At 41.7% G+C, this 26,126-nt stretch overlaps 2 protein-coding genes across 3 annotated transcripts in view; one reads left to right on the plus strand and one right to left on the minus strand.

Moving 5' to 3' along the window:
• The window catches only part of nudt2 (nudix (nucleoside diphosphate linked moiety X)-type motif 2), a 298,883-nt gene that overhangs the window by 131,192 nt on the left and 141,565 nt on the right, over positions 1-26,126 (plus strand). The gene's annotated exons all lie outside the window — the stretch shown is intronic.
• Positions 1-26,126, minus strand: part of rhobtb3 (Rho related BTB domain containing 3) — a 118,213-nt gene that overhangs the window by 1,316 nt on the left and 90,771 nt on the right. Inside the window, exons 8-12 of the mRNA XM_061932249.2 lie at positions 25,391-25,500; positions 15,180-15,285; positions 10,035-10,208; positions 4,719-4,885; positions 2,654-2,750 (exon numbers count right to left, since the gene is read on the minus strand). Coding sequence (XP_061788233.2) covers positions 2,654-2,750; positions 4,719-4,885; positions 10,035-10,208; positions 15,180-15,285; positions 25,391-25,500 — 654 coding nt within the window. The remainder of the gene's footprint in view (positions 1-2,653; positions 2,751-4,718; positions 4,886-10,034; positions 10,209-15,179; positions 15,286-25,390; positions 25,501-26,126) is intronic.

A 26,126-nucleotide genomic window follows, 5' to 3' on the forward strand; every position in this document is an offset into this window, starting at 1 on the left:
GATAAAGTTGAGGAATGCTCATCAAACACTTATTTGGAACATCCCACAGGTGTGCAGGCTAATTGGGAACAGGTGGGTGCCATGATTGGGTATAAAAACAGCTTCCCAAAAAATGCTCAGTCTTTCATAATCTGTTGAATCGCTTAAGCTGCTGAAATCCGAGTCTGAATCCAAGCTAATGTCGCTATAGCTTGCTGTTCTATGCGCCATGTTTGTTTGTATTGGCATCACTATGTGACGTCACAGGAAAATGGACGGGTGTTAGAGATGCGCGGTTTGCGGGCACAACCGCGGATTATCCGCGGATCGGGCGGATGAAATTAAAAAAAATTAGATTTTATCCGCGGGTCGGGTCGGGTCGGGCTGTTGAAATAGAAAAAAATTAGATTTTAAATAGATTCAGGCGGGTGGCAGTTAAACCAATTGGTAAATATATTTAAATGTTGTTACCCACATACGAAAAACGAGCAGGCACCTGCAGCATATGCCACTACAGAAGAAAAAAAAGAAAAAGAAGAGATGGACACTTTTACGGAGCGGAGAAGGCCCCCGACGCCTCGCCGGGGTCCGGGACCGAGGCCCCTTCCCCCGAGAGGGCCCCACCGGGAGCCGTAACTGAGGCGATCCGCGAGAAGGGCCCGACGCACGTCCAGGGTCACCACCGCGCCCACCGCACCGACACCCCGCCTGTGGCCGGGGGCTCGTAACAGGGGTCACTCCGCCCGCGCAGCTTACCTGCCCGTCACCCGTGTTGCCGGGGGCGCGTAACAGGGGTCACTCCGCCCGCGCAGCTTACCTGCCCGTCACCCGTGTTGCCGGGGGCGCGTAACAGGGGTCACTCCGCCCGCGCAGCTTACCTGCCCGTCACCCGTGTTGCCGGGGGCTCGTAACAGGGGTCACTCCGCCCGCGCAGCTTACCTGCCCGTCACCCGTGTTGCCGGGGGCGCGTAACAGGGGTCACTCCGCGCGCAGTGCGCTCACGAAAGGGGTGGGGCTCACCTTGGTTGATATAGACAGCAGCTAGGACGGTGGCCATGGAAGTCGGAACCCGCTAAGGAGTGTGTAACAACCCACCTGCCGAATCAACTAGCCCTGAAGATGGATGGCGCTGGAGCGTCGGGCCCATATACCCGGCCGTCGCCGGCAGCGAGACGCGCTTGGAGGTGCGCTCAGCGCGGCTCCCATATGATTGCGCACTGGTGTGTGTCTGGGTCGTGACAGCGTGGCACGCGAATGTCTGTGCTGCATTGGATCAGTCTCCTTTCTTTAACAGGCAAAAGCTTTATAACCTCACTAATGCCTTGCATCGTCTATATTAGATATATAACTGCGGGCGGGTGCGGTTTTGATCAAATGTTAGATCGGATGGATTGCGGATGGTTGACGACTTTCTGATGCGGTTGCGGATGAAATAATTGCCTATCCGCGCATCTCTAACGGGTGTATATAACGATGGTTAAAATCAGGCACTTTGAAGCTTTTTTAGGGATATTGCGTGATGGGTAAAATTTTGAAAAAAAACTTCAAAAAATAAAATAAGCCACTGGGAACTGATTTTTAATGGTTTTAACAATTCTGAAATTGTGATAATGTTCCCCTTTAATGTTTTTAATGTAACAAACAGAGCATTGGTATGGTCACGATAATCCGCATAATTTACAATTCTAATGGCTTTCTTTTGAAGTAAGAACATAGAGTTGATGTTTGATTTGTAATTGTTACCCCAGATTTCAACACAATAATTAAGATAAGGGAGTACGAAAGACTTATATGACATGTTAAGAGCCTTTTGATGTACGGAGTTTTTGATTTTATGTAACATAGCAATATTTTTTGCCATCTTTGTCTTGAGTATATTTATGTACGGTTTCCAATTTAATTCCTTAAAATTTTGGATTTTTAATACATTTTTGTGAACGCAAGAGTAGTCGTAACACCAGTAGATGTGTTTGTGTCAGGGGGGTTCAACTGTGGAACAGCTTGGATGATTCCTTAAAATGTTCCACTTCCATTCACACATTTAAAAAACACTTTAAGACCAATGTCTTGGAAAAATATATCACTCTTGAATCAACACAGTAGTTAATACTATGATCAATGTTCATTAAAAACTAAATATGGGATATAAATAATAATGGAAGTATAATTGTTTGTATATAGTATATTTACTGTGTATATAATTGAACTGTGTTTATGTTGTGTATAATGTGTATTTATAATATGTTGTACAAAGGAAATGTCATATATGACATTGTTTATAGGGTTAGGCACAATAAGTGTTCAACTTCAGCCTAAACCCTTTCGTTCTGCAACATTGTCAATTTATGAATGTACAACTGTTTGTTTATGTAAAACTGTTTGTATATTTTGTTGACCACTGACCAAAGAAATAATAAACTAACATCATTTATTCAGAAAGTATGAATAATGACACATGAAGATAGAATAGTATTAACCGCAAAGTGCAAGCGTTAAAAACAAACATTATTTGTGCCTTTTCAGAATGTGTTTGGTCTATTTTTAAACAATCTGAAGTTGTCTTTATTGTTAAGTTATCCTGCCGTGATTTTACTGTTTGGAAGTAGATGTTTCCTCCATGCGGCCCCTGAGCTGAAATGAGTTGGTGAAGGTAATATTTGACACACTGACTGACCTGAGAGCTCCAAGAAGTCGGGCTTGTGGCTGAAGATCAGGTAGTTGTTGGCGATGAAGTGTAGCAGCCACACGTAGAGCTGCTCTGCATTGTGGCACTGAGGACACAACGACTGCTGCACTCAATATACAGGTAAAAGCCAGTAAATTAGAATATTTTGAAAAACTTGATTTATTTCAGTAATTGCATTCAAAAGGTGTAACTTGTACATTATATTTATTCATTGCACACAGACTGATGCATTCAAATGTTTATTTCATTTAATTTTGATGATTTGAAGTGGCAACAAATGAAAATCCAAAATTCCGTGTGTCACAAAATTAGAATATTACTTAAGGCTAATACAAAAAAGGGATTTTTAGAAATGTTGGCCAACTGAAAAGTATGAAAATGAAAAATATGAGCATGTACAATACTCAATACTTGGTTGGAGCTCCTTTTGCCTCAATTACTGCGTTAATGCGGCGTGGCATGGAGTCGATGAGTTTCTGGCACTGCTCAGGTGTTATGAGAGCCCAGGTTGCTCTGATAGTGGCCTTCAACTCTTCTGCGTTTTTGGGTCTGGCATTCTGCATCTTCCTTTTCACAATACCCCACAGATTTTCTATGGGGCTAAGGTCAGGGGAGTTGGCGGGCCAATTTAGAACAGAAATACCATGGTCCGTAAACCAGGCACGGGTAGATTTTGCGCTGTGTGCAGGCGCCAAGTCCTGTTGGAACTTGAAATCTCCATCTCCATAGAGCAGGTCAGCAGCAGGAAGCATGAAGTGCTCTAAAACTTGCTGGTAGACGGCTGCGTTGACCCTGGATCTCAGGAAACAGAGTGGACCGACACCAGCAGATGACATGGCACCCCAAACCATCACCCAACCATGCAAATTTTGCATTTCCTTTGGAAATCGAGGTCCCAGAGTCTGGAGGAAGACAGGAGAGGCACAGGATCCACGTTGCCTGAAGTCTAGTGTAAAGTTTCCACCATCAGTGATGGTTTGGGGTGCCATGTCATCTGCTGGTGTCGGTCCACTCTGTTTCCTGAGATCCAGGGTCAACGCAGCCGTCTACCAGCAAGTTTTAGAGCACTTCATGCTTCCTGCTGCTGACCTGCTCTATGGAGATGGAGATTTCAAGTTCCCACAGGACTTGGCGCCTGCACACAGCGCAAAATCTACCCGTGCCTGGTTTACGGACCATGGTATTTCTGTTCTAAATTGGCCCGCCAACTCCCCTGACCTTAGCCCCATAGAAAATCTGTGGGGTATTGTGAAAAGGAAGATGCAGAATGCCAGACCCAAAAACGCAGAAGAGTTGAAGGCCACTATCAGAGCAACCTGGGCTCTCATAACACCTGAGCAGTGCCAGAAACTCATCGACTCCATGCCACGCCGCATTAACGCAGTAATTGAGGCAAAAGGAGCTCCAACCAAGTATTGAGTATTGTACATGCTCATATTTTTCATTTTCATACTTTTCAGTTGGCCAACATTTCTAAAAATCCCTTTTTTGTATTAGCCTTAAGTAATATTCTAATTTTGTGACACACGGAATTTTGGATTTTCATTTGTTGCCACTTCAAATCATCAAAATTAAATGAAATAAACATTTGAATGCATCAGTCTGTGTGCAATGAATAAATATAATGTACAAGTTACACCTTTTGAATGCAATTACTGAAATAAATCAAGTTTTTCAAAATATTCTAATTTACTGGCTTTTACCTGTACAACTACATCACAAGTGCAATATCACTCAAACAACTGCTATGACAAAGAACACATTTGTTTTATTTCCTTATAAGTTTCTTAGAGGAGCGATCGCATGAATCAAATGACACGTCTTTATTAGGAAATACGTACAAAAGTATTTGCAGATGTGCCAGCCTGGCGGGACTTTTGTCTTTTGGATGACTGAGTCTTGTATGAATTATAGCATCAATTGTAAGTGTTATCATTAAAACGTGGCGAGGAGCGATGGCACTAATGCAAGGTATGACTGTGCAGCGTGCCATCCCACTTCTTGCAATGAGATGTCAAGTTGAAGCCTCAGCAGTTGTTTTTGCCGCACTGACCTTTGCCTGGCGCAGCAGTCGAACCACGCTGATGCCCGTGGATGCCAGCTCTCTGCTGGGCATGCTCTGAAGGTAGGCGCACACACACACCTCACACAGGTGCTGCAGTCGCTTCACCTGGTACATCTCCGCACACACCAGCACGGCCATGGCCTGCAACACACTGGCTGCGCACACACACACACACACACACACACACACACACACACACACACACACACACACACAGTAAGTGTGAGTGCAGTGTAATATGCAAGGTGAGGAAACAGGCCCACCATGTTGTGGTCCAGCAGGCCCACCATGTTGTGGTCCAGCAGGCCCACCATGTTGTGGTCCAGCAGGCTCAACATGTCACTAAATGTTCTCTTAAAAATGTCTCCCATCACACAAATACACTTTTTATTCCATTTCCCTTTGAAGAGTCACCAGCCGCTGCCAAGAGTAGACCGCCACAATAAAGGTCTACTATCACACACTCTTTACATTTATCACAAGACACCCTCTGCCGAGCACAGGCTGATCAGACCTGGGTGTGGTTATTTGGCAGCCCATGTTGCATCCCTGCGCTTCAGCCACAGCCACTGACTGCTCCGTTCTGCTCAGTGGCAAGTTCTTTAATAGCCTTGCCCTGTGATTCCTACTTCAAATATAGTACCGTATTTTCCGCACCATAAGCCGCCCTGGGTTATAAGCCGCGCCTTCAATGAACGGCATATTTCAAAACTTTGTCCACCTATAAGCCGCCCCGTGTTATAAGCCGCATCTAACTGCGCTAAAGGAATGTCAAAAAAACAGTCAGATAGGTCAGTCAAACTTTAATAATATATTAAAAACCAGCGTGATGTGGGCGCGCATGGAGTCGTATATCAACATGGACGGAGCTGCGTGAAAAAAGCCACCCGGCCTCTTCGCGTAAACTTAAACTTACCTTAACCACTCGCTCATCTTTTCTTCATCCATCATCCCTTCGAGTTAGCTTTTATGATGACGCCGGCTGGAAAGGTCTCTTTTGGCAAGGTCTTCCTTTTGAATATCACCATGGGTGGAAGTTTCTGGCCATTAGCATGGCAAGCTAGAACCACAGTGAAGGATGACTTCTCATTCCCTGTGGTGCGAATATTCACCGTACGTGCTCCCGTTGTATCCACAGTGCGGTTCACAGGAATATCAAAAGTCAGTGGAACCTCGTCCATGTTGATAATGTTCTCTGGCCGGATCTTTTTTTCAGCTATCTTGTTTTTACAATATGCACGGAAAGTAGCCAGCTTTTCTTGAAAGTCTTTAGGCAGTTGCTGTGAAATAGTAGTCCGTGTGCGGATGGAGAGATTGCGTCTTTTCATGAACCGGAAACCTGTCGCTTAGTAGGAGCCATTTTGTGGTCTTTACAGATGTAAACACACAAAGGAAATGAAACGTAATATCCGCGCGCTTCTTCTTCTTCTACGGGGGCGGGTGGTTGCTTACAGTAGAAGAAGAAGCGCTTCCTGTTCTATGGGGGCGGGTGCTTACCTTGGCGGTTGCTTGCGTAGAAGAAGAAGCACTTCCTCTTCTACGGGGAAAAAAGATGGCGGCTGTGTACCGTAGTTGCGAGACCGAAACTTTATGAAAATGAATCTTAATATTAATCCATATATAAAGCGCACCGGGTTATAAGCCGCACTGTCAGCTTTTGAGTAAATTTGTGGTTTTTAGGTGCGGCTAATAGTGCGGAAAATACGGTATGTGTTTTCACTTTTCTTTAAAAGCCTAACCAGGGATGAGGGTTACAAATGAGGGTTTGTCAGGCTTGCCCCTGACAGTTTGGTTGTGTTTTAGTTTTTCCTCTGTGCATGTAGTATTTCCTGTCAGCGCTCTTGTTTTGGTTCTGTTTCCTGTTTGTCTCCCTGAGTGCTGTGTCCCCTCAGCTGTGGCTGATTGGCACCTGGCCACACCTGCTGTCAATCAGCCAGCTGCTATTTATACCTGCCCTACCCTCCAGTCACTGCTGGATTATTGTAGGAGCTACGTGTCATTGTCGCTAATACTTGTTGTCACTACTACCTGTCATAATACTTGTCGTTGTAGCTCTGTCTACTTTTGTTCACTCTGCTCATGTCATAGTTCCTTCGTGTCACAGTAAGTGTTTTTGTTTCTTGTCGACAGTTAGCCTTTGTGCTAGTGATGGGTTGATGAGGCGTCATGAAGCGTTTCGACACATTGCAAAACTGTATTGATACTGCGTCGATACTGTGTCACTAAATACTGACATCTGCTGGACATTAAAAATCCCTACAGGCAACCTATGGACCGACTCAACTGACACTGATTTGATGCCCTAGTACAGGGGTCACCAACCTTTTTGAAACCAAAAACTACTTCTTGGGTACTGATTAATGCGAAGGGCTACCAGTTTGATACACACTTAAATAAATAAATATATTGTCATTTGTAAGTTACACGTAAGTGTGATTTAAACAAGAATAGCTAAATAAATACATTTATATATATAAAAAAATGGGTATTTCTGTCTGTCATTCCGTCATACATTTGTTTTCCTTTTACGGAAGGTTTTTTGTAGAGAATAAATGATGAAAAAAAACACTTAATTGAACGGTTTAAAAGAGGAGAAAACACGAAAAAAATTAAAATAACATTTTGAAACATAGTTTATCTTCAATTTCGACTCTTTAAAATTCAAAATTCAACCGACAAAAAGAAGAGAAAAAGTAGCTAATTTGAATCTTTTTGAAAAAATTAAAAAAAGAATTTATGGAACATCATTAGTCATTTTTCCTGATTAAGATACATTTTAGAATTTTGATGACATGTTTTTAAATTGGTTAAAATCCAATCTGCACTTTGTTAGAATATTTAACAAATTGGACCAAGCTATATTTCTAACAAAGACAAATCAGTATTTCTTCTAGATTTTCCAGAACAAAAATTTTAAAATAAATTCAAAATACTTTGAAATAAGATTTAAATTTGATTCTACAGATTTTCTAGATTTGCCAGAATAATTTTTTTGAATTTTAATCATAGTAAGTTTGAAGAAATATTTCACAAATATTCTTCGTTGAAAAAACAGAAGCTAAAATATTTATTATTCTTTACAATAAAAATTTTTTTTTACTTGAACATTGATTTAAATTGTCAGGAAAGAAGAGGAAGACATTTAAAAGGTAAAAAGGTATATTTGTTTAAAAATCCTAAAATCATTTTTAAGGTTGTATTTTTTCTCTAAAATTGTATTTCTAAAAGTAATAAGAAGCAAAGTAAAAAATAAATGAATTTATTTAAACAAGTGAAGACCCATCCATCCATCCATTTTCTACCGCTTATTCCAAGTGAAGACCAAGTCTTTAAAATATTTTCTTGGATTTTCAAATTCTATTTGAGTTTTGTCTCTTTTAGAATTAAAAATGTCGAGCAAAGCGAGACCAGCTTGCTAGTAAATAAGTACAATTTAAAAAATAGAGGCAGCTCACTGGTAAGTGCTGCTCTTTGAGCTATTTTTAGAAGAGGCGAGCGGGCGACTGATCTGGTCCTTACGGGCTACCTGGTGACCGCGGGCACCGCGTTGGTGACCCCTGCCCTAGTATATACAATAATATAAACCAAGTCATTGTATTTCATTTAGGATTATTTCATATCTTCATTTAAATAAAAATATATTTTTATCTTTTTTAGATACAGTCAATAAATAATGTGAACATGTATCATAACATGGAAATCTAAGAGAACGTGTTGTGGATGATTGTGGACTGGGAAATTATTATTTATTTATTTTTACACATTTTTATTAAAAAAAACAACAGTTTTTCCAACGTATTCAATTTTAGACGCTTTCTCTTCTTAGTTATTATTTCTCCGGCTGTAGAAAAGAGCCGCTCACAGGGCACAGAGGAGGCGTCAGTGCGACACAGTTCGCGTATCGGTCACGTGACCAAAACAGCTCATGATCGGTCACGTGACTTTCTAAAAGCGGACCGGACCAAAGGGGAAGTGAACCATCCAGACTGTTATCCACGCAAAGTTCAAAAGCCAGCATGTGTTAAGTTAAAGTTAAAGTAGCAATGATTGTCACACACACACTAGGTGTGGTGAAATTTGTCCTCTGCATTTGACCCATCCCCTTGTTCACCCCCTGGGAGGTGAGGGGAGCAGTGGGCAGCAGCAGTGCCGCACCCGGGAATCATTTTTGGTGATTTAACCCCCAATTCAACCCTTGATGCTGTGTGATGGTATGGGGGTGTATTAGTGCCCAAGGCATGGGTAACTTACACATCTGTGAAGGCACCATTAATGCTGAAAGGTACATACAGCTTTTGGAACAACATATGCTGCCATCTAAGCGCCGTCTTTTTCATGGACGCCCCTGCTTATTTCAGCAAGACAATGCCAAGCCACATTCAGCACGTGTTACAACAGCGTGGCTTCGTTAAAAAAAAAAGAGTGCAGGTACTTTCCTGGTCCGCCTGCAGTCCAGACCTGTCTCCCATCGAAAATGTGTGGCGCATTATGAAGTGTAAAATACGACAGCGGAGACCCCGGACTGTTGAACGACTGAAGCTCTACATAAAACAAGAATGGGAAAGAATTCCACTTTCAAAGCTTCAACAATTAGTTTCCTCAGTTCCCAAACGTTTATTGAGTGTTGTTAAAAGGAAAGGCCATGTAACACAGTGGTGAACATGCCCTTTCCCAACTACTTTGTCACGTGTTGCAGCCATGAAATTCTAAGTTAATTATTATTTGAAAAAAAATGATTTGCAAATCATTGTATTCTGTTTATATTTACATGTAACACAATTTCCCAACTCATATGGAAACGGGGTTTGTATATGCTGTCCTAAGGACCCCCTGCCAAAAGCTCCTTCTAGCTTATTTGGGGGACCCTTTCACTTACCACCATCCTTAAATGATATTCACTACTATTGTAATTGTTCTATGGTATTGTGAATAAACTTGAAACAAAATGAGCCTGTGACTAGAAGTCTTATGTGACTAGAAGTCTTATGTCCTCAGACTGTGACTAGAAGTCTTATGTCCTCAGACTGTGACTAGAAGTCTTATGTCCTCAGACTGTGGCTAGAAGTCTTATGTCCTCAGACTGTGGCTAGAAGTCTTATGTCCTCAGACTGTGACTAGAAGTCTTATGTCCTCAGACTGTGACTAGAAGTCTTATGTCCTCAGACATGGCTTAGCTGTGGGTAGCAATCTTTCATTCTACTGTCCCTGTCTAATAAACAAATACAAATAAAATGTTCATTCGACCAGATGAAAAAGATGACTTGTTTTCTGGGGAAAAGGGTAGTTTGCATGCAGTACACGTACCAGGACAGCAGGAGTCAGTGTAGAGGTACTCCAGGAAGGACAGGAAGGTGTCTGAGGAGACGCCATGGATGGGCACTACTCGGCTGCGGGCCTCGGCGTACTTCCCACTAAACATCGCCGCCATGACGTCACAGCGAGCTACCAGGACTGCTCGGTGAGCTGGCAACACACTCCCTTCAACACACACAACAACACACTCCCTTCAACACACACAACAAACAGAACATTGACAATAGTAGTGGCAAGAGATGTAGTCCCTTATGGTTGAATACATTACATTATTCACAGCGCTTCACTTTGTTATGCTACAGCCTTATTCCTAAATGGAATACATTCTATTTTGTCCTCAAAATTCTACACACAATATGAAGAAGTCCCTTGGGGGCTCTGGGTCCATCCATCCATCCATCTTCTTCCGCTTATCCGAGGTCGGGTCGCGGGGGCAGCAGCCTAAGCAGGGAAGCCCAGACTTCCCTCTCCCCAGCCACTTCGTCCAGCTCCTCCCGGGGGATCCCGAGGCGTTCCCAGGCCAGCCGGGAGAGATAGTCTTCCCAGCGTGTCCTGGGTCTTCCCCGTGGCCTCCTACCGGTCGGACGTGCCCGAAACACCTCCCTAGGGAGGCGTTCGGGTGGCATCCTGACCAGATGCCCGAACCACCTCATCTGGCTCCTCTCCATGTGGAGGAGCAGCGGCTTTACTTTGAGCTCCCCCCGAATGACAGAGCTTCTCACCCTATCTCTAAGGGAGAGCCCCGCCACTCGGCGGAGGAAACTCATTTCGGCCGCTTGTACCCGTGATCTTGTCCTTTCGGTCATGACCCAAAGCTCATGACCATAGGTGAGGATGGGAACGTAGATCGACCGGTAAATCGAGAGCTTTGCCTTCCGGCTCAGCTCCTTCATCACTACAACGGATCGATACAGTGTCCGCATTACTGAAGACGCCGCACCGATCCGCCTGTCGATCTCACGATCCACTCTTCCCTCACTCGTGAACAAGACTCCGAGGTACTTGAACTCCTCCACTTGGGGCAAGATCTCCTCCCCAACCCGGAGATGGCACTCCACCCTTTTCCGGGCGAGAACCATGGACTCGGACTTGGAGGTGCTGATTCCCATCCCAGTCGCTTCACACTCGGCTGCGAACCGATCCAGTGAGAGCTGAAGATCTTGGCCGGAGGAAGCCATCAGGACCACATCATCTGCAAATAGCAGAGACCTAATCCTGCAGCCACCAAACCAGATCCCCTCAACGCCTTGACTGCGCCTAGAAATTCTGTCCATAAAGGTTATGAACAGAATCGGTGACAAAGGGCAGCCTTGGCGGAGTCCAAACCTCACTGGAAACGTGTCCGACTTACTGGGGCTCTGGGTGCATCTGTTAAAAGCAGCCTCAGAAACCTTGGACTTGTGTTGGATCAGTCCAAGTCTTTGGAGGGTCTCTGTCCAAAAACTGTTTCTAGCCCCTCAGAAATATTGCTAAAGTCAAAATTGGATGTGGAAATGATCTTTCACACGGTCAGTTCATCTGGTATTGACTATTGCCATTCTCTCTTTACTCTTTTCAACAAGTCAACGCTAAAGAGACTTCAGATGCTACAAAATACAGCTGCCAGACTTTAGACCAGACTTTAGACCAGACTTTAGACCTGAACAGTCCATATCACCCCCCTTTGATCCAGTCTTCATTGACTTCCAGTCACGTTCACTTGAAGATTTTAGTCCTGACTTTGATGGTGGGGCCCCTCAGTGCATCACTGACTTGTTATGCCCCTACTTTTCAGGGTCTTCAGGCCAGGGTCCTCTAAAGATCCCCAAAGACTGGTTTTAAAAGCCGTGCAGACCTGGCATTCCATGCTATAGCTCCCAGACTCTGGAACAACTTGCACCAGTCCCTCCGTGATCCTGACTGTGTTGACACTTTTAAGAAACATTTGAAAACTTAAAGACCGGACTCTCACTATTATGTTAGATCCACTATGGACTGGACTCTCACACTATTATGTTAGATTCACTATGGACTGGACTCTTACTATTATGTTAGATCCACTATGGACTGGACTCTCACTATTATGTTAGATCCACTATGGACTGGACTCTCACTATTATGTTAGATCCACTATGGACTGGACTCTCACTATTATGTTAGATCCACTATGGACTGGACTCTCACTATTATGTTAGATCCACTATGGACTGGACTCTCACTATTATGTTAGATCCACTATGGACTGGACTCTCACTATTATGTTAGATCCACTATGGACTGGACTCTCACACTATTATGTTAGATCCACTATGGACTGGACTCTCATTATTATGTTAGATCCACTATGGACTGGACTCTCACACTATTATGTTAGATCCACTATGGACTGGACTCTCACTATTATGTTAGATCCACTATGGACTGGACTCTCACTATTATGTTAGATCCACTATGGACTGGACTCTCACTATTATGTTAGATCCACTATGGACTGGACTCTCACAATATTATGTTAGATCCACTATGGACTGGACTCTCACTATCATGTTAGATCCACTATGGACTGGACTCTCACACTATTATGTTAGATCCACTATGGACTGGACTCTCACACTATTATGTTAGATCCACTATGGACTGGACTCTCACAATATTATGTTGGATCCACTATGGACTGGACTCTTAATATTATGTTAGATCCACTATGGACTGGACTCTCACTATTATGTTAGATCCACTATGGACTGGACTCTCACACTATTATGTTAGATCCACTATGGACTGGACTCTCACTATTATGTTAGATCCACTATGGACTGGACTCTCACACTATTACGTTAGATCCACTATGGACTGTACTCTCACACTATTATGTTAGATCCTCTATGGACTGGACTCTCACACTATTATGTTAGATCCACTATGGACTGTACTCTCACACTATTATGTTAGATCCACTATGGACTGGACTCCTACTATTATGTTAGATCCACTATGGACATGGACTCTTACTATTATGTTAGATCCACTATGGACTGGACTCTCACAATATTATGTTAGATCCACTATGGACTGGACTCTCACTATTATGTTAGATCCACTATGGACTGGACTCTCACACTATTACGTTAGATCCACTATGGACTGTACTCTCACACTATTATGTTAGATCCACTATGGACTGGACTCTCACAATATTATGTTAGATCCACTATGGACTGGACTCTCACTATTATGTTAGATCCACTATGGACTGGACTCTCACTATTATGTTAGATCTACTATGGACTGGACTCTCACTATTATGTTAGATCCACTATGGACTGGAATATCACACTATTATGTTAGATCCACTATGGACTGGACTCTCACAATATTATGTTAGATCCACTATGGACTGGACTCTCACGCTATTATGTTAGATCCACTATGGATTGGACTCTCACTATTATGTTAGATCCACTATGGACTGGACTCTCACACTATTATGTTAGATCCACTTTTGACTGGACTCTCACACTATTAATTAGATCCACTATGGACTGGACTCTCACACTATTATGTTAGATCCACTATGGACTGGACTCTCACACTATTATGTTAGATCCACTATGGACTGGACTCTCACACTATTATGTTAGATCCACAATGGACTGGACTCTCACTATTATGTTAGATCCACTATGGACTGGACTCTCACACTATTATGTTAGATCCACTATGGACTGGACTCTCACAATATTATGTTGGATCCACTATGGACTGGACTCTTACTATTATGTTAGATCCACTATGGACTGGACTCTCACAATATTATGTTGGATCCACTATGGACTGGACTCTTACTATTATGTTAGATCCACTATGGATTGGACTCTCACTATTATGTTAGATCCATTATGGACTGGACTCTTACTATTATGTTAGATCCACTATGGACTGGACTCTCACTATTATGTTAGATCCACTATGGACTGGACTCTCACTATTATGTTAGATCCACTATGGACTGGACTCTCACTATTATGTTAGATCCACTATGGACTGGACTCTCACAATATTATGTTAGATCCACTATGGACTGGACTCTCATAATATTATGTTAGATCCACTATGGACTGGACTCTCACTATTATGTTAGATCCACTATGGACTGGACTCTCACTATTATGTTAGATCCACTATGGACTGGACTCTCACAATATTATGTTAGATCCACTATGGACTGGACTCTCATAATATTATGTTAGATCCACTATGGACTGGACTCTCACAATATTATGTTGGATCCACTATGGACTGGACTCTCACAATATTATGTTAGATCCACTATGGACTGGACTCTCACTATTATGTTAGATCCACTATGGACTGGACTCTCACAATATTATGTTAGATCCACTATGGACTGGACTCTCATAATATTATGTTAGATCCACTATGGATTGGACTCTCACAATATTATTTGCAAATCATTGTATTCTGTTTATATTTACATCTAACACAATTTCCCAACTCATATGGAAACGGGGTTTGTATAATAATAATAATAATAAATATGAAGATGAGGTAGATCACCTTGACTTGGTCATTTGAAAAGTAGCTCGCCTGCTAAAAAAAAGTGTGGGCACTCCTGCTTAAGCACATGTGATTGTTTCCTATTTTGAATAAATTTGCAAAATGTAAAAGAAAAACAACAACATTTTTCACATTGTTAATACGGAGTTTTGTCTGTTGAATTTTGAGGGCAAAAATGAATGTATTTCATTTTGGAGTGAGGGTGCAGCATAAAGTAAATGCACTGTAGTTTAGGGTTTTAAAAAAGCAAATGTACTACTTCTAGGTCTTGATTGCAGTGGTGAGCTACAGTGATGAGTCAAAAGAAACCATTTCAATGAACAGCAGATTGTGACACATGCAGCCTGTACACAAGCTGAGTGCCATTCACAGCCAGCGCCGGCTGCAATTATTCCTGCATCAAATGATCCCATTACTGCCTTGTAGGGTTTTCTTCAAGCCACTCACACAAAGATCTACTTATTGTGTCTTCATATGGACCACCAGGCCTGTCTGCCAGATCCTAATTCAATCAAGTCTGATCAAATGTGACCTTCCTCCGCCGTGTGAGCGCGCATACGTTAGCCCATGTGGACGCACCCTGCACCATGAAGATGACGTCCGAGTAGAGAGGGGAATTGAAGAGGTTGACCAGGGTCTGGGGGCCCAGCTGGGCCGCCCGTGCGCTCGGGGTGTCTCTGGCTCCCTGCACACAGGAATAGAAAGAGGAGGTAAAAGTTACTGACACCTGAGCTGGATGCCAAATTGGGATTCTGCAATTGCCATTCTGAGCGTTTACGCCGCATCCCTTGTGGAATATAAACAGCGCCTTGCGTGGTGCTGGGCTGGCCAAACTGGAGATGCTTTTTTAATTCTGGTCACAGAGCCATTTATCCAAGGCAGCCAGGAAGTTCAGTCTGGACAAACAATCATTCTAATTGCAGCTGTCATAGATGGATTATTTACTGCTTTGTCATAGATGGATTAATTACTGCTTTGTCATAGATGGATTATTTACTGCTTTGTCATAGATGGATTAATTACTGCTTTGTCATAGATGGATTATTTACTGCTTTGTCATAGATGGATTAATTACTGCTTTGTCATAGATGGATTATTTACTGCTTTGTCATAGATGGATTAATTACTGCTTTGTCATAGATGGATTATTTACTGCTTTGTCATAGATGGATTAATTACTGCTTTGTCATAGATGGATTATTTACTGCTTTGTCATAGATGGATTATTTACTGCTTTGTCATAGATGGATTAATTACTGCTTTGCAGACTACAAGCACGTTTTTTCCCCTACATTTTGAACCCTGCGGCCTATAAATGGGTGCAACTAATTTATGGATTTTTCTTTGCTGACAACCATAATCAAATGGTTTAAAAAAAACAACAAGCAACTGCATTGATAAGCATACCTATCAGTGCAGGGGGGGTTGAGGCGGGCGGGGCCGGGGGGAGGGGTTAAGGGGGGAGGAGTATATTTATAGCTAGAATTTACTGAAATTAAAGTATTTCTTATACATATATATATATATATATATATATATATATATATATATATATATATATATATATATATATATATATATATATATATATATATATATATATATGTATGTGTGGGAAAAAAATCACAAGACTACTTCATCTCTACAGGCCTGTTTCATGAGGGGTTCCCTCAATCATCAGGAGATTTTAATGGGAGCATTCACATACCATGGTTTATATAGGGCACAGAGTGGGTGGGTACAGGCTGGCGTAGGGGCGTGGTGATTGGCTCATGTGTTACCTAGGAGGTGTTTCCGTCTGTGGCGGCATGCTGATACAATTTCGCTGCGCTTGTTGAGGGATGACAGGTCTGGACGGTATATAATAAACAGTTTCTCTTTCAAGCATAGGTTGCATCTTTTATTACCACTATTGTAAGGTGTGCTGGATGCTGGAGCGCATCAAGAAAGTAAACAACCTCATCATAGCTGCCGATAAAACCACAAACTTCTACAGAATGGACATACCAGAACATCACACCTTACTGGACAGAAGCATCACCAAATCATACAAAAAAGCGCAACCCAACACCTTACAGAACATCCATCTGGAAAATAAAAGGATCGCGGCTGAACTGGACATTGAGGACAGGGTGGACGCCACAGCCAACAAGGAAGCCTTCATCACATTGAAGGACCACAAACCCAACTTCGCAAATAACCCAACATGCCGACTAATAAACCCAACTAAATCTGAAATAGGAAAAATCAGCAAAATAATCCTGGACAGAGTCAACACAAAAATCAAGGACAAAACACCACTCAACCAATGGAGAAATACAGCAGCAGTAATCAAATGGTTCAACAACATCCAAGACAAACAACAGCACAACTTTATCTCCTTTGATATCGAGGAATTTTACCCTTCCATCACGCAAGACCTACTGACTCAAGCACTAGACTTCGCCTCAGACTACGACTCAATCACAGGCAACGAAAGAAACATCATCATCCACGCAAAAAACTCCATTCTCATCCACAACAGTACACCATGGCAAAAAAAGAACAATGCAACATTTGACGTCACTATGGGAAGTTTTGACGGAGCAGAAACGTGTGAACTCGTTGGGAGTTTCCTCCTCTCCCAGCTCGCTAGCCTCAATCTGAACCTTGGTATTTACCGTGATGACGGACTGGCAGTGTGTCGCGCCTCGCCAAGGAGCAGCGAGAATACCAAGAAGCGCATATGCCAAATTTTCAAAGAGAACGGCCTACGGATCACGATTGAAGCCAACAAGCAAACCGTCAACTTCCTTGACGTCACTTTCAACCTGAGAAATAACAGCTACCAACCATTCACGAAACCCAACACAACACTCCAATACGTGCACCACGACAGCAACCACCCACCCACCACCACGAAAAGAATACCTACCGGAATCAATAAAAGGCTATCGATGCTGTCATCTAGCAAAGCTGAATTTGACCGAGCAACACCCCCGTACCAAAAAGCCCTTGATGAAAGCGGATACAATTTCACCCTCACCTATGAACCCACGCCAGGAAACCAGCCAAAAAAGAACAGAAAACGAAACGACATCATCTGGTACAACCCCCCATACAGCAAAAACGTCTCAACGAACATTGGACACAAATTCCTCAATCTGATTGACAAACACTTTCCCAAAGACAACACCCTAAGAAAAGTATTCAACAAGAACAACATTAAATTGAGCTACAGCTGCATGAACAATATACGACAAATCATCTCAAACCACAACAAAACAATTGCAAATGAGCCGTCGACCCCCAGACAGAGCGACTCCAAAACCAACAAAGCATGTAACTGTCGAAAGAAACCTGATTGCCCCCTCAACGGGGGGTGCTTACAAACATCAGTTGTCTACCAATCTAAGGTAATACGCAAGGACATTAACACATCCGACACATATGTAGGATTAACCGAGCGTGAATTCAAAACCAGATGGAACAATCACAAGGCTTCTTTCAGGAACAAAAACCTGCGAAATACCACAGAACTCAGCAAACACATTTGGGACCTCAAAGACAATAATGTTGAATATTCAATAACATGGCAAATTCTTGCATCCAGCACACCTTACAATAGTGGTAATAAAAGATGCAACCTATGCTTGAAAGAGAAACTGTTTATTATTTACCGTCCAGACCTGTCATCCCTCAACAAGCGCAGCGAAATTGTAACAACATGCCGCCATAGACGGAAACACCTCCTAGGTAACACATGAGCCAATCACCACGCCCCTAGGCCAGCCTGTACCCACCCACTCTGTGCCCTATATAAACCATGGTATGCGAATGCTCCCATTAAAATCTCCTGATGATTGAGGGTACCCCCCCTCATGAAACAGGCCTGTAGAGATGAAATAGTCTTGTGATTTTTTCCCACACATACATATATATATATATTTATATATATATATATATATATATATATATATATATATATATATATATATATATATATATATATATATATATATATATATATATATATATATATATATATATATATATATATATATATATATATATATCTGTCATGTCTGTGTAATCATGTTTTGTTTTAAGTCATGTTTTGTTTAGTTTCTGGCTTTTCACTCCCTTGTCTTGTTTGCACGATTACCCATTAGTTTCACCTGTTCCACATTTGGACTCATTGTGCACTCTTGTTTGTCACCATAGCAACCATTAGTTTTCACCTGTCACGTCACGCACCTGTTTCACGTTTTGAGTCACGCACCTGCTTTCACTAATCATGTCCATAGTATTTAAGTTCATTCATTTTCTGTTGTTCGTCCTGACGACATCACCGCATTTATGCCCCCTGTCACACTCTGTCCACCTCTGCGCACTTCATGTCCATGCCAAGTAAGTTTGTTTATTATTGCCACAGATAGTGTTTTTTTTGTTGTTCATAGTTTCTGCCAATGTGCAAGTTTTGTGTTTATAGTCTAGTTTTGTACCTCCGCCCCTTGTGCGCGCTTTTCGTTTATTCTTTTTTTTGATAGTTTAAATAAATCATGTACCCACCTTCAAGCCTCGACCAGTCCAATTCACTTGCACATCGGGAGAACAAACCAAGCCACAGTCCAAGACATGACAGATGTCGTCAGGACGATCAACAGAAAATGAATGAACTTAAATACTATGGACATGATTAGTGAAAGCAGGTGCATGACTCAAAACGTGAAACAGGTGCGTGACGTGACAGGTGAAAACTAATGGTTGCTATGGTGACAAACAAGAGTGCACAATGAGTCCAAACGTGGAACAGGTGAAACTAATGGGTAATCATGCAAACAAGACAAGGGAGTGAAAAGCCAGAAACTAAACAAAACATGACTTAAAACAAAATATGATTACACAGACATGACATATATATATATATATATATATATATATATATATATATATATATATATATATATATATATATATATATATATAAATAAAATAAATACTTGACTTTCAGTGAATTCTAGCTATATATATATATATATATATATATATATATATATATATATATATATATATATATAAATAAAATAAATACTTGACTTTCAGTGAATTCTAGCTATATATATATATATACATATATATATATATATATATATATGTATTTTATTATATATATATATATATATATATATATATATATATATATATATATATATATATATATGTGTGTATTTTATTATATATATATATATATAAATAAAATAAATACTTGAATTTCAGTGTTCATTTATTTACACATATACACACATAACACTCCTCTACTCATTGTTGTATTTGAAAGTGCAATGCTTTGCAGCCAGTAGCACAGCCTTTGAAGGAGCATAGGTATGGGCAGTGTAATATTCTGGGTTGGAGTCAATAACCAGGCGAAGTGACGAAGTTACGTCTCTTTACTTCATACTTCAGAACCGACTCCCACACTGGCCGTCAGTGTGCGCAATACAACGTAAACCGTTGGCCAAGCAAAAAGTAACCACAGAACACGACACGGTATAGTGTTCTGTGGTTACTTTTTGCTTGGCCAAGCGGACGTGACGACAGGCTGTCCCATACTTGCCAACCTTGAGACCTCCGATTTCGGGAGGTGGGGGGTGGGGGGTGGGGGTGTGGTCGGGTGTGGGGCGGGGGGCGTGGTTGGGGGTGTGGTTAAGATGTATATATATATAAGAAATACTTGACTTTCAGTGAATTCTAGCTATATATATATATATATATATATATATATATATATATTAATAAAATAAATACTTGAATTTCAGTGTTCATTTACAAACTACAACTCACAAACACTTTAGAGTTAGGCTCCACCATCAGAATGTGTACTTAAACTTATAAAGATCACATGGATATTATTCAGTGAGTTGATTCACCAAAACTAACCTGTTATACAGGAGGAAAAAGCACACCGGACGTTTCAATTGTTCACAGACTGGTCACGCTCATCAGAATGACAAGCCACTTCCGGTCTGCAGGTGATAGCATTCAATTGGGAAGAAACGCCCTACTGCCCACTACTGACCAATGTGAATACTGATAAATGTGTAATGACAGCTCCAAAAACGAATTCAAACCACAAAATAAAATAAATAAATCAACACAAAAATGTGACACATTATGGGTGGGTCACATATGCATGTACAGTAGATGGCAGTATTGTCCTGTTTAAAAGTGTCACAACATTGCTGTTTACGGCAGACAAACTGCTTTATGGTAGACACTGTTGTTGTGTGTTGTCAACACGTCACTCAGGTCCGCCTGAATTTCGGGAGTTTTTCGGGAGAAAATTTGTCCCGGGAGGTTTTCGAGAGAGGCGCTGAATTTCGGGAGTCTCCCGGAAAATCCGGGAGGGTTGGCAAGTATGGGCTGTCCTCACTCAGGTCCGCATTGGACCTGGAGGGGGCGTGCCTTAAGTCCGGCTGGCAATCGGGAGAGATTGGGGAGAATGGTTGTCCCGGGGAGATTTTTGGGAGAAACACTGAAATTCGTGAGTCTCCCGGAAAATTCTGGAGGGTTGGCAAGTATGCTGATAAGGTGTGTTATTGTTTGCACATTTTTTGGACAAGTTTGCTCACCGCAGGTGAAATGAATTATATAGCACTTTTCTCCAGAGACTCAAAGCGCTTTACATAGTGAAACCCATTATCTACATTTAAAGCAGTGTGGGTGGCACTGGGAGCAGGTGGGTAAAGTATCTTGCCCAAGGACACAACGGCAGTGGCTAGGACGGCGGAAGCGGGGATCGAACCTGAAACCCTCAAGTTGCTGGCACGGCCACTTTACCAACCAAGCCACGCCACGTAGTGTGGAAGTGTCTTTCCATTTAGTCATTTCAACCGGTAGTAGAAGTGCCGTTCAGTCTTCCAGTCATCTATAGCGTTTCTACTCGTATGGATTCTTCATTCATCACTCCAAGCAACCATTGTAAGTTTTACAATATAACTAAAACTATTCTTACCCTGCGGCTTATAAAACAGTGTAGCTAATTTATGGATTTTCACTAACGGCCATAATGTTTTGTAATTGACAAATAGTTTTCATATGACATGATAGAAATACTAAAAAGGTGTGTTATTGTTTGCGCTATGGCGCCATCTTTTGGACAAGTTGGCTCACTGCAGGTGAAGTGAAGTACCGTATTTTTCAGACTAGAAGTGGCAGTTTTTTTCATAGTTTGGCCGGGGGTGCGACTTATACTCAGGAGCGACTTATGTGTGAAATGATGAACACATTAGCGTAAAATATCAAATAATATTATTGATCTCATTCCCGTAAGAGACTAGACGTATAAGATTTCATGGGATTTAGCGATTAGATTGTTTGGTAAGGCATGGAACGAGCAGTATGAACAGAGGCATTGCATGAAACAATGACGCCAGGCCGACTGACCGGCAATGGCAGGCTTAAATAATGCCTCTGATTAGTGCTCAGGTAGCAGGTGAGCGGCCGAACACTAATCAGAGACAGGTGAACATAATTAGCAACCATGGCAACCAAAACAAACTCAGGGAGGTGCACAAACAAGAACTAAAAGGAGTCCAAAACTAACAGAACATAACTAAACAAAACAGATCTGGACAACAGATCATGACAAGGCGAGTGTCCCTAAGAAAAGGCATTGAAGCTTAGGGAAGGCTATGCAGAACGAAACTAAAACTGAACTGGCTACAAAGTCTACAAAAACAGAATGCTGGACGACAGCAAAGACTTACTGTGGAGCAAAGACGGCATCCACAATGTACATCCAAACATGACATGACAATCAACAATGTCCCCACAAAGAAGGATAAAAACAACTGAAATATTCTTGATTGCTAAAACAAAGTACCGTATTTTTCGGACTATAAGTGGCAGTTTTTTTCATAGTTTGGCCGGGGGTGCGACTTATACTCAGGAGCGACTTATGTGTGAAATGATGAACACATTAGCGTAAAATATCAAATAATATTATTGATGTCATTCACGTAAGAGACTAGACGTATAAGATTTCATGGGATTTAGCGATTAGGAGTGACAGATTGTATAGCATGTTCTATATGTTATAGTTATTTGAATGACTCTTACCATAATATGTTACGTTAACATACCAGTTGGTTATTTATGCCTCATATAATGTACACTTATTCAGCCTGTTTATTTATTTTAAATTGCCTTTCAAATGTCTATTCTTGCTGTTGGCTTTTATCAAATACATTTCCCCCAAAAATGCGACTTATACTCCAATGCGACTTATAAATGTTTTTTTCCTTCTTTATTATGCATTTTCGGCCGGTGCGACTTATACTCCGGAGCGACTTATACTCAGAAAAATATGGTATGAATGATCCCCTCCACTTGGTCCATTGTGAAGTAGCTGGCCTGCAGACAAAGTGTTAGAACTGATACTAGTGATTGTTTCCTTGATTTAAAAAAAACAGTTCAAAAAAAAAATATATATATACAGGTAAAAGCCAGTAAATTAGAATATTTTGAAAAACTTGATTTATTTCAGTAATTGCATTCAAAAGGTGTAACTTGTACATTATATTTATTCATTGCACACAGACTGATGCATTCAAATGTTTATTTCATTTAATTTTGATGATTTGAAGTGGCAACAAATGAAAATCCAAAATTCCGTGTGTCACAAAATTAGAATATTACTTAAGGCTAATACAAAAAAGGGATTTTTTAGAAATGTTGGCCAACTGAAAAGTATGAAAATGAAAAATATGAGCATGTACAATACTCAATACTTGGTTGGAGCTCCTTTTGCCTCAATTACTGCGTTAATGCGGCGTGGCATGGAGTCGATGAGTTTCTGGCACTGCTCAGGTGTTATGAGAGCCCAGGTTGCTCTGATAGTGGCCTTCAACTCTTCTGCGTTTTTGGGTCTGGCATTCTGCATCTTCCTTTTCACAATACCCCACAGATTTTCTATGGGGCTAAGGTCAGGGGAGTTGGCGGGCCAATTTAGAACAGAAATACCATGGTCCGTAAACCAGGCACGGGTAGATTTTGCGCTGTGTGCAGGCGCCAAGTCCTGTTGGAACTTGAAATCTCCATCTCCATAGAGCAGGTCAGCAGCAGGAAGCATGAAGTGCTCTAAAACTTGCTGGTAGACGGCTGCGTTGACCCTGGATCTCAGGAAACAGAGTGGACCGACACCAGCAGATGACATGGCACCCCAAACCATCACCCAACCATGCAAATTTTGCATTTCCTTTGGAAATCGAGGTCCCAGAGTCTGGAGGAAGACAGGAGAGGCACAGGATCCACGTTGCCTGAAGTCTAGTGTAAAGTTTCCACCATCAGTGATGGTTTGGGGTGCCATGTCATCTGCTGGTGTCGGTCCACTCTGTTTCCTGAGATCCAGGGTCAACGCAGCCGTCTACCAGCAAGTTTTACAGCACTTCATGCTTCCTGCTGCTGACCTGCTCTATGGAGATGGAGATTTCAAGTTCCAACAGGACTTGGCGCCTGCACACAGCGCAAAATCTACCCGTGCCTGGTTTACGGACCATGGTATTTCTGTTCTAAATTGGCCCGCCAACTCCCCTGACCTTAGCCCCACAGAAAATCTGTGGGGTATTGTGAAAAGGAAGATGCAGAATGCCAGACCCAAAAACGCAGAAGAGTTGAAGGCCACTATCAGAGCAACCTGGGCTCTCATAACACCTGAGCAGTGCCAGAAACTCATCCACTCCATGCCACGCCGCATTAACGCAGTAATTGAGGCAAAAGGAGCTCCAACCAAGTATTGAGTATTGTACATGCTCATATTTTTCATTTTCATACTTTTCAGTTGGCCAACATTTCTAAAAATCCCTTTTTTGTATTAGCCTTAAGTAATATTCTAATTTTGTGACACACGGAATTTTGGATTTTCATTTGTTGCCACTTCAAATCATCAAAATTAAATGAAATAAACATTTGAATGCATCAGTCTGTGTGCAATGAATAAATATAATGTACAAGTTACACCTTTTGAATGCAATTACTGAAATAAATCAAGTTTTTCAAAATATTCTAATTTACTGGCTTTTACCTGTGTATATATATATATAATAACGAGGCAGTCTTATGAGCGGCTCCTCAAGATCCGACTCCCTTCAAAGAGCCATGAATCTCATCTCTAGTACTTTCTCAGCCAAGCGGCACAGGAAAGAACTTCTTTTTGTTACATTTGTTCAGATAGTCTTCAGAAGACATGTCAACATCATTTGAACATGTTTTCATTTTTTTCCCAGCATGATCTATCAAGACTGGACATGAACAGTGTTTCATCATATTAAAGTAAGGCGTCAGCTTGTCCTAAAACATGGTCACGTTCCACATATTTGGGCTGGTCTGGCCTACCTGACACCTCTCCTAGTCTCCCGCCTGGTGAGCCCTAACACTAATCAGCTTTTTCTCCTTTATGGAGTCATGCCTTGTTTGTTTTCCCTTAATTCCCACGCTGCCTCAAAGTCGATGACTGCGACTACTGTAATTATGCAAATATGCTAATTATAATGTGTCAAAACACCATCCCGCTAATTAAGGTCAACGGTGCAGCCGTGTGTTACATTAGCAAAGAGCAGCTTTCTCACGTCACAGATTAGAATGACTTAAACTCTCATTTCAGGAGGGCAGAGAGAGCAAATTAAAAACTAAACGCTTCCAATTTCAAGATGATGTTGGGTTGTTTTGTGTACTTTGGTAGAAGGAGCAGAGTGTTAGCACGTGAGAGGACAAACTGAGCACTCACGTGAGAGGACAAACTGAGCACTCACCCTCTCTCTGCCAATAAGGGATCGTATGCGCTCCATCAGCTGAGCCACGGCCAGGGAGTTCTTCAGCTTCTCCTCCAAGGCCTCTTGGAGGTGCTCCCACTCCCACGCGCCTACACAACATCAACACACACATTGATTCTGTTTCATCGCTGATTGAAACTCAGTGTCCTGTGCAGCAGACTCTATGACAGACCTGGGCAAACTAAGGCCCGGGGGCCACATGCGGCCCGTTAAGCTTTTCAATCTGGCCCGCCCGGACATTCACAAATCATTTTTTTTAGATGTTTAAGATGTTGTCAAGACTTGGACTTTGACGTGGTTTGTTCTCCCGTGGTGCAAATGAGCATTTGGACAAGACATGGCGTGAAGGTGAAGACATTATTTATTTTACACTAACAAAAGAACAAAAAGCGCGCTCAGGGCGGATGTACAAACTTGACTAACGAAAACAAAAGACTTGCAAAAAACTATGAACAACATAAAACACTAACTATGGCAATAATAAACAAAACTTACTTGGCATGGACATGAAGTGCGCAGAGGTGGACAGAGTGTGACAGGTGTATAATACGGGGATGTCGTCAGGACGAACAACAGAAAATGAATGAACTTAAATACTATGGACATGATTAGTGAAAGCTGGTGCGTGACTCAAAACGTGAAACAGGTGCGTGACGTGACAGGTGAAAACTAATGGTTGCTATGGTGACAAACAAGAGTGCACAATGAGTCCAAA

Source organism: Nerophis lumbriciformis, linkage group LG38, assembly GCF_033978685.3.
Source record: "Nerophis lumbriciformis linkage group LG38, RoL_Nlum_v2.1, whole genome shotgun sequence".
Classification (NCBI taxonomy): domain Eukaryota; kingdom Metazoa; phylum Chordata; class Actinopteri; order Syngnathiformes; family Syngnathidae; genus Nerophis; species Nerophis lumbriciformis.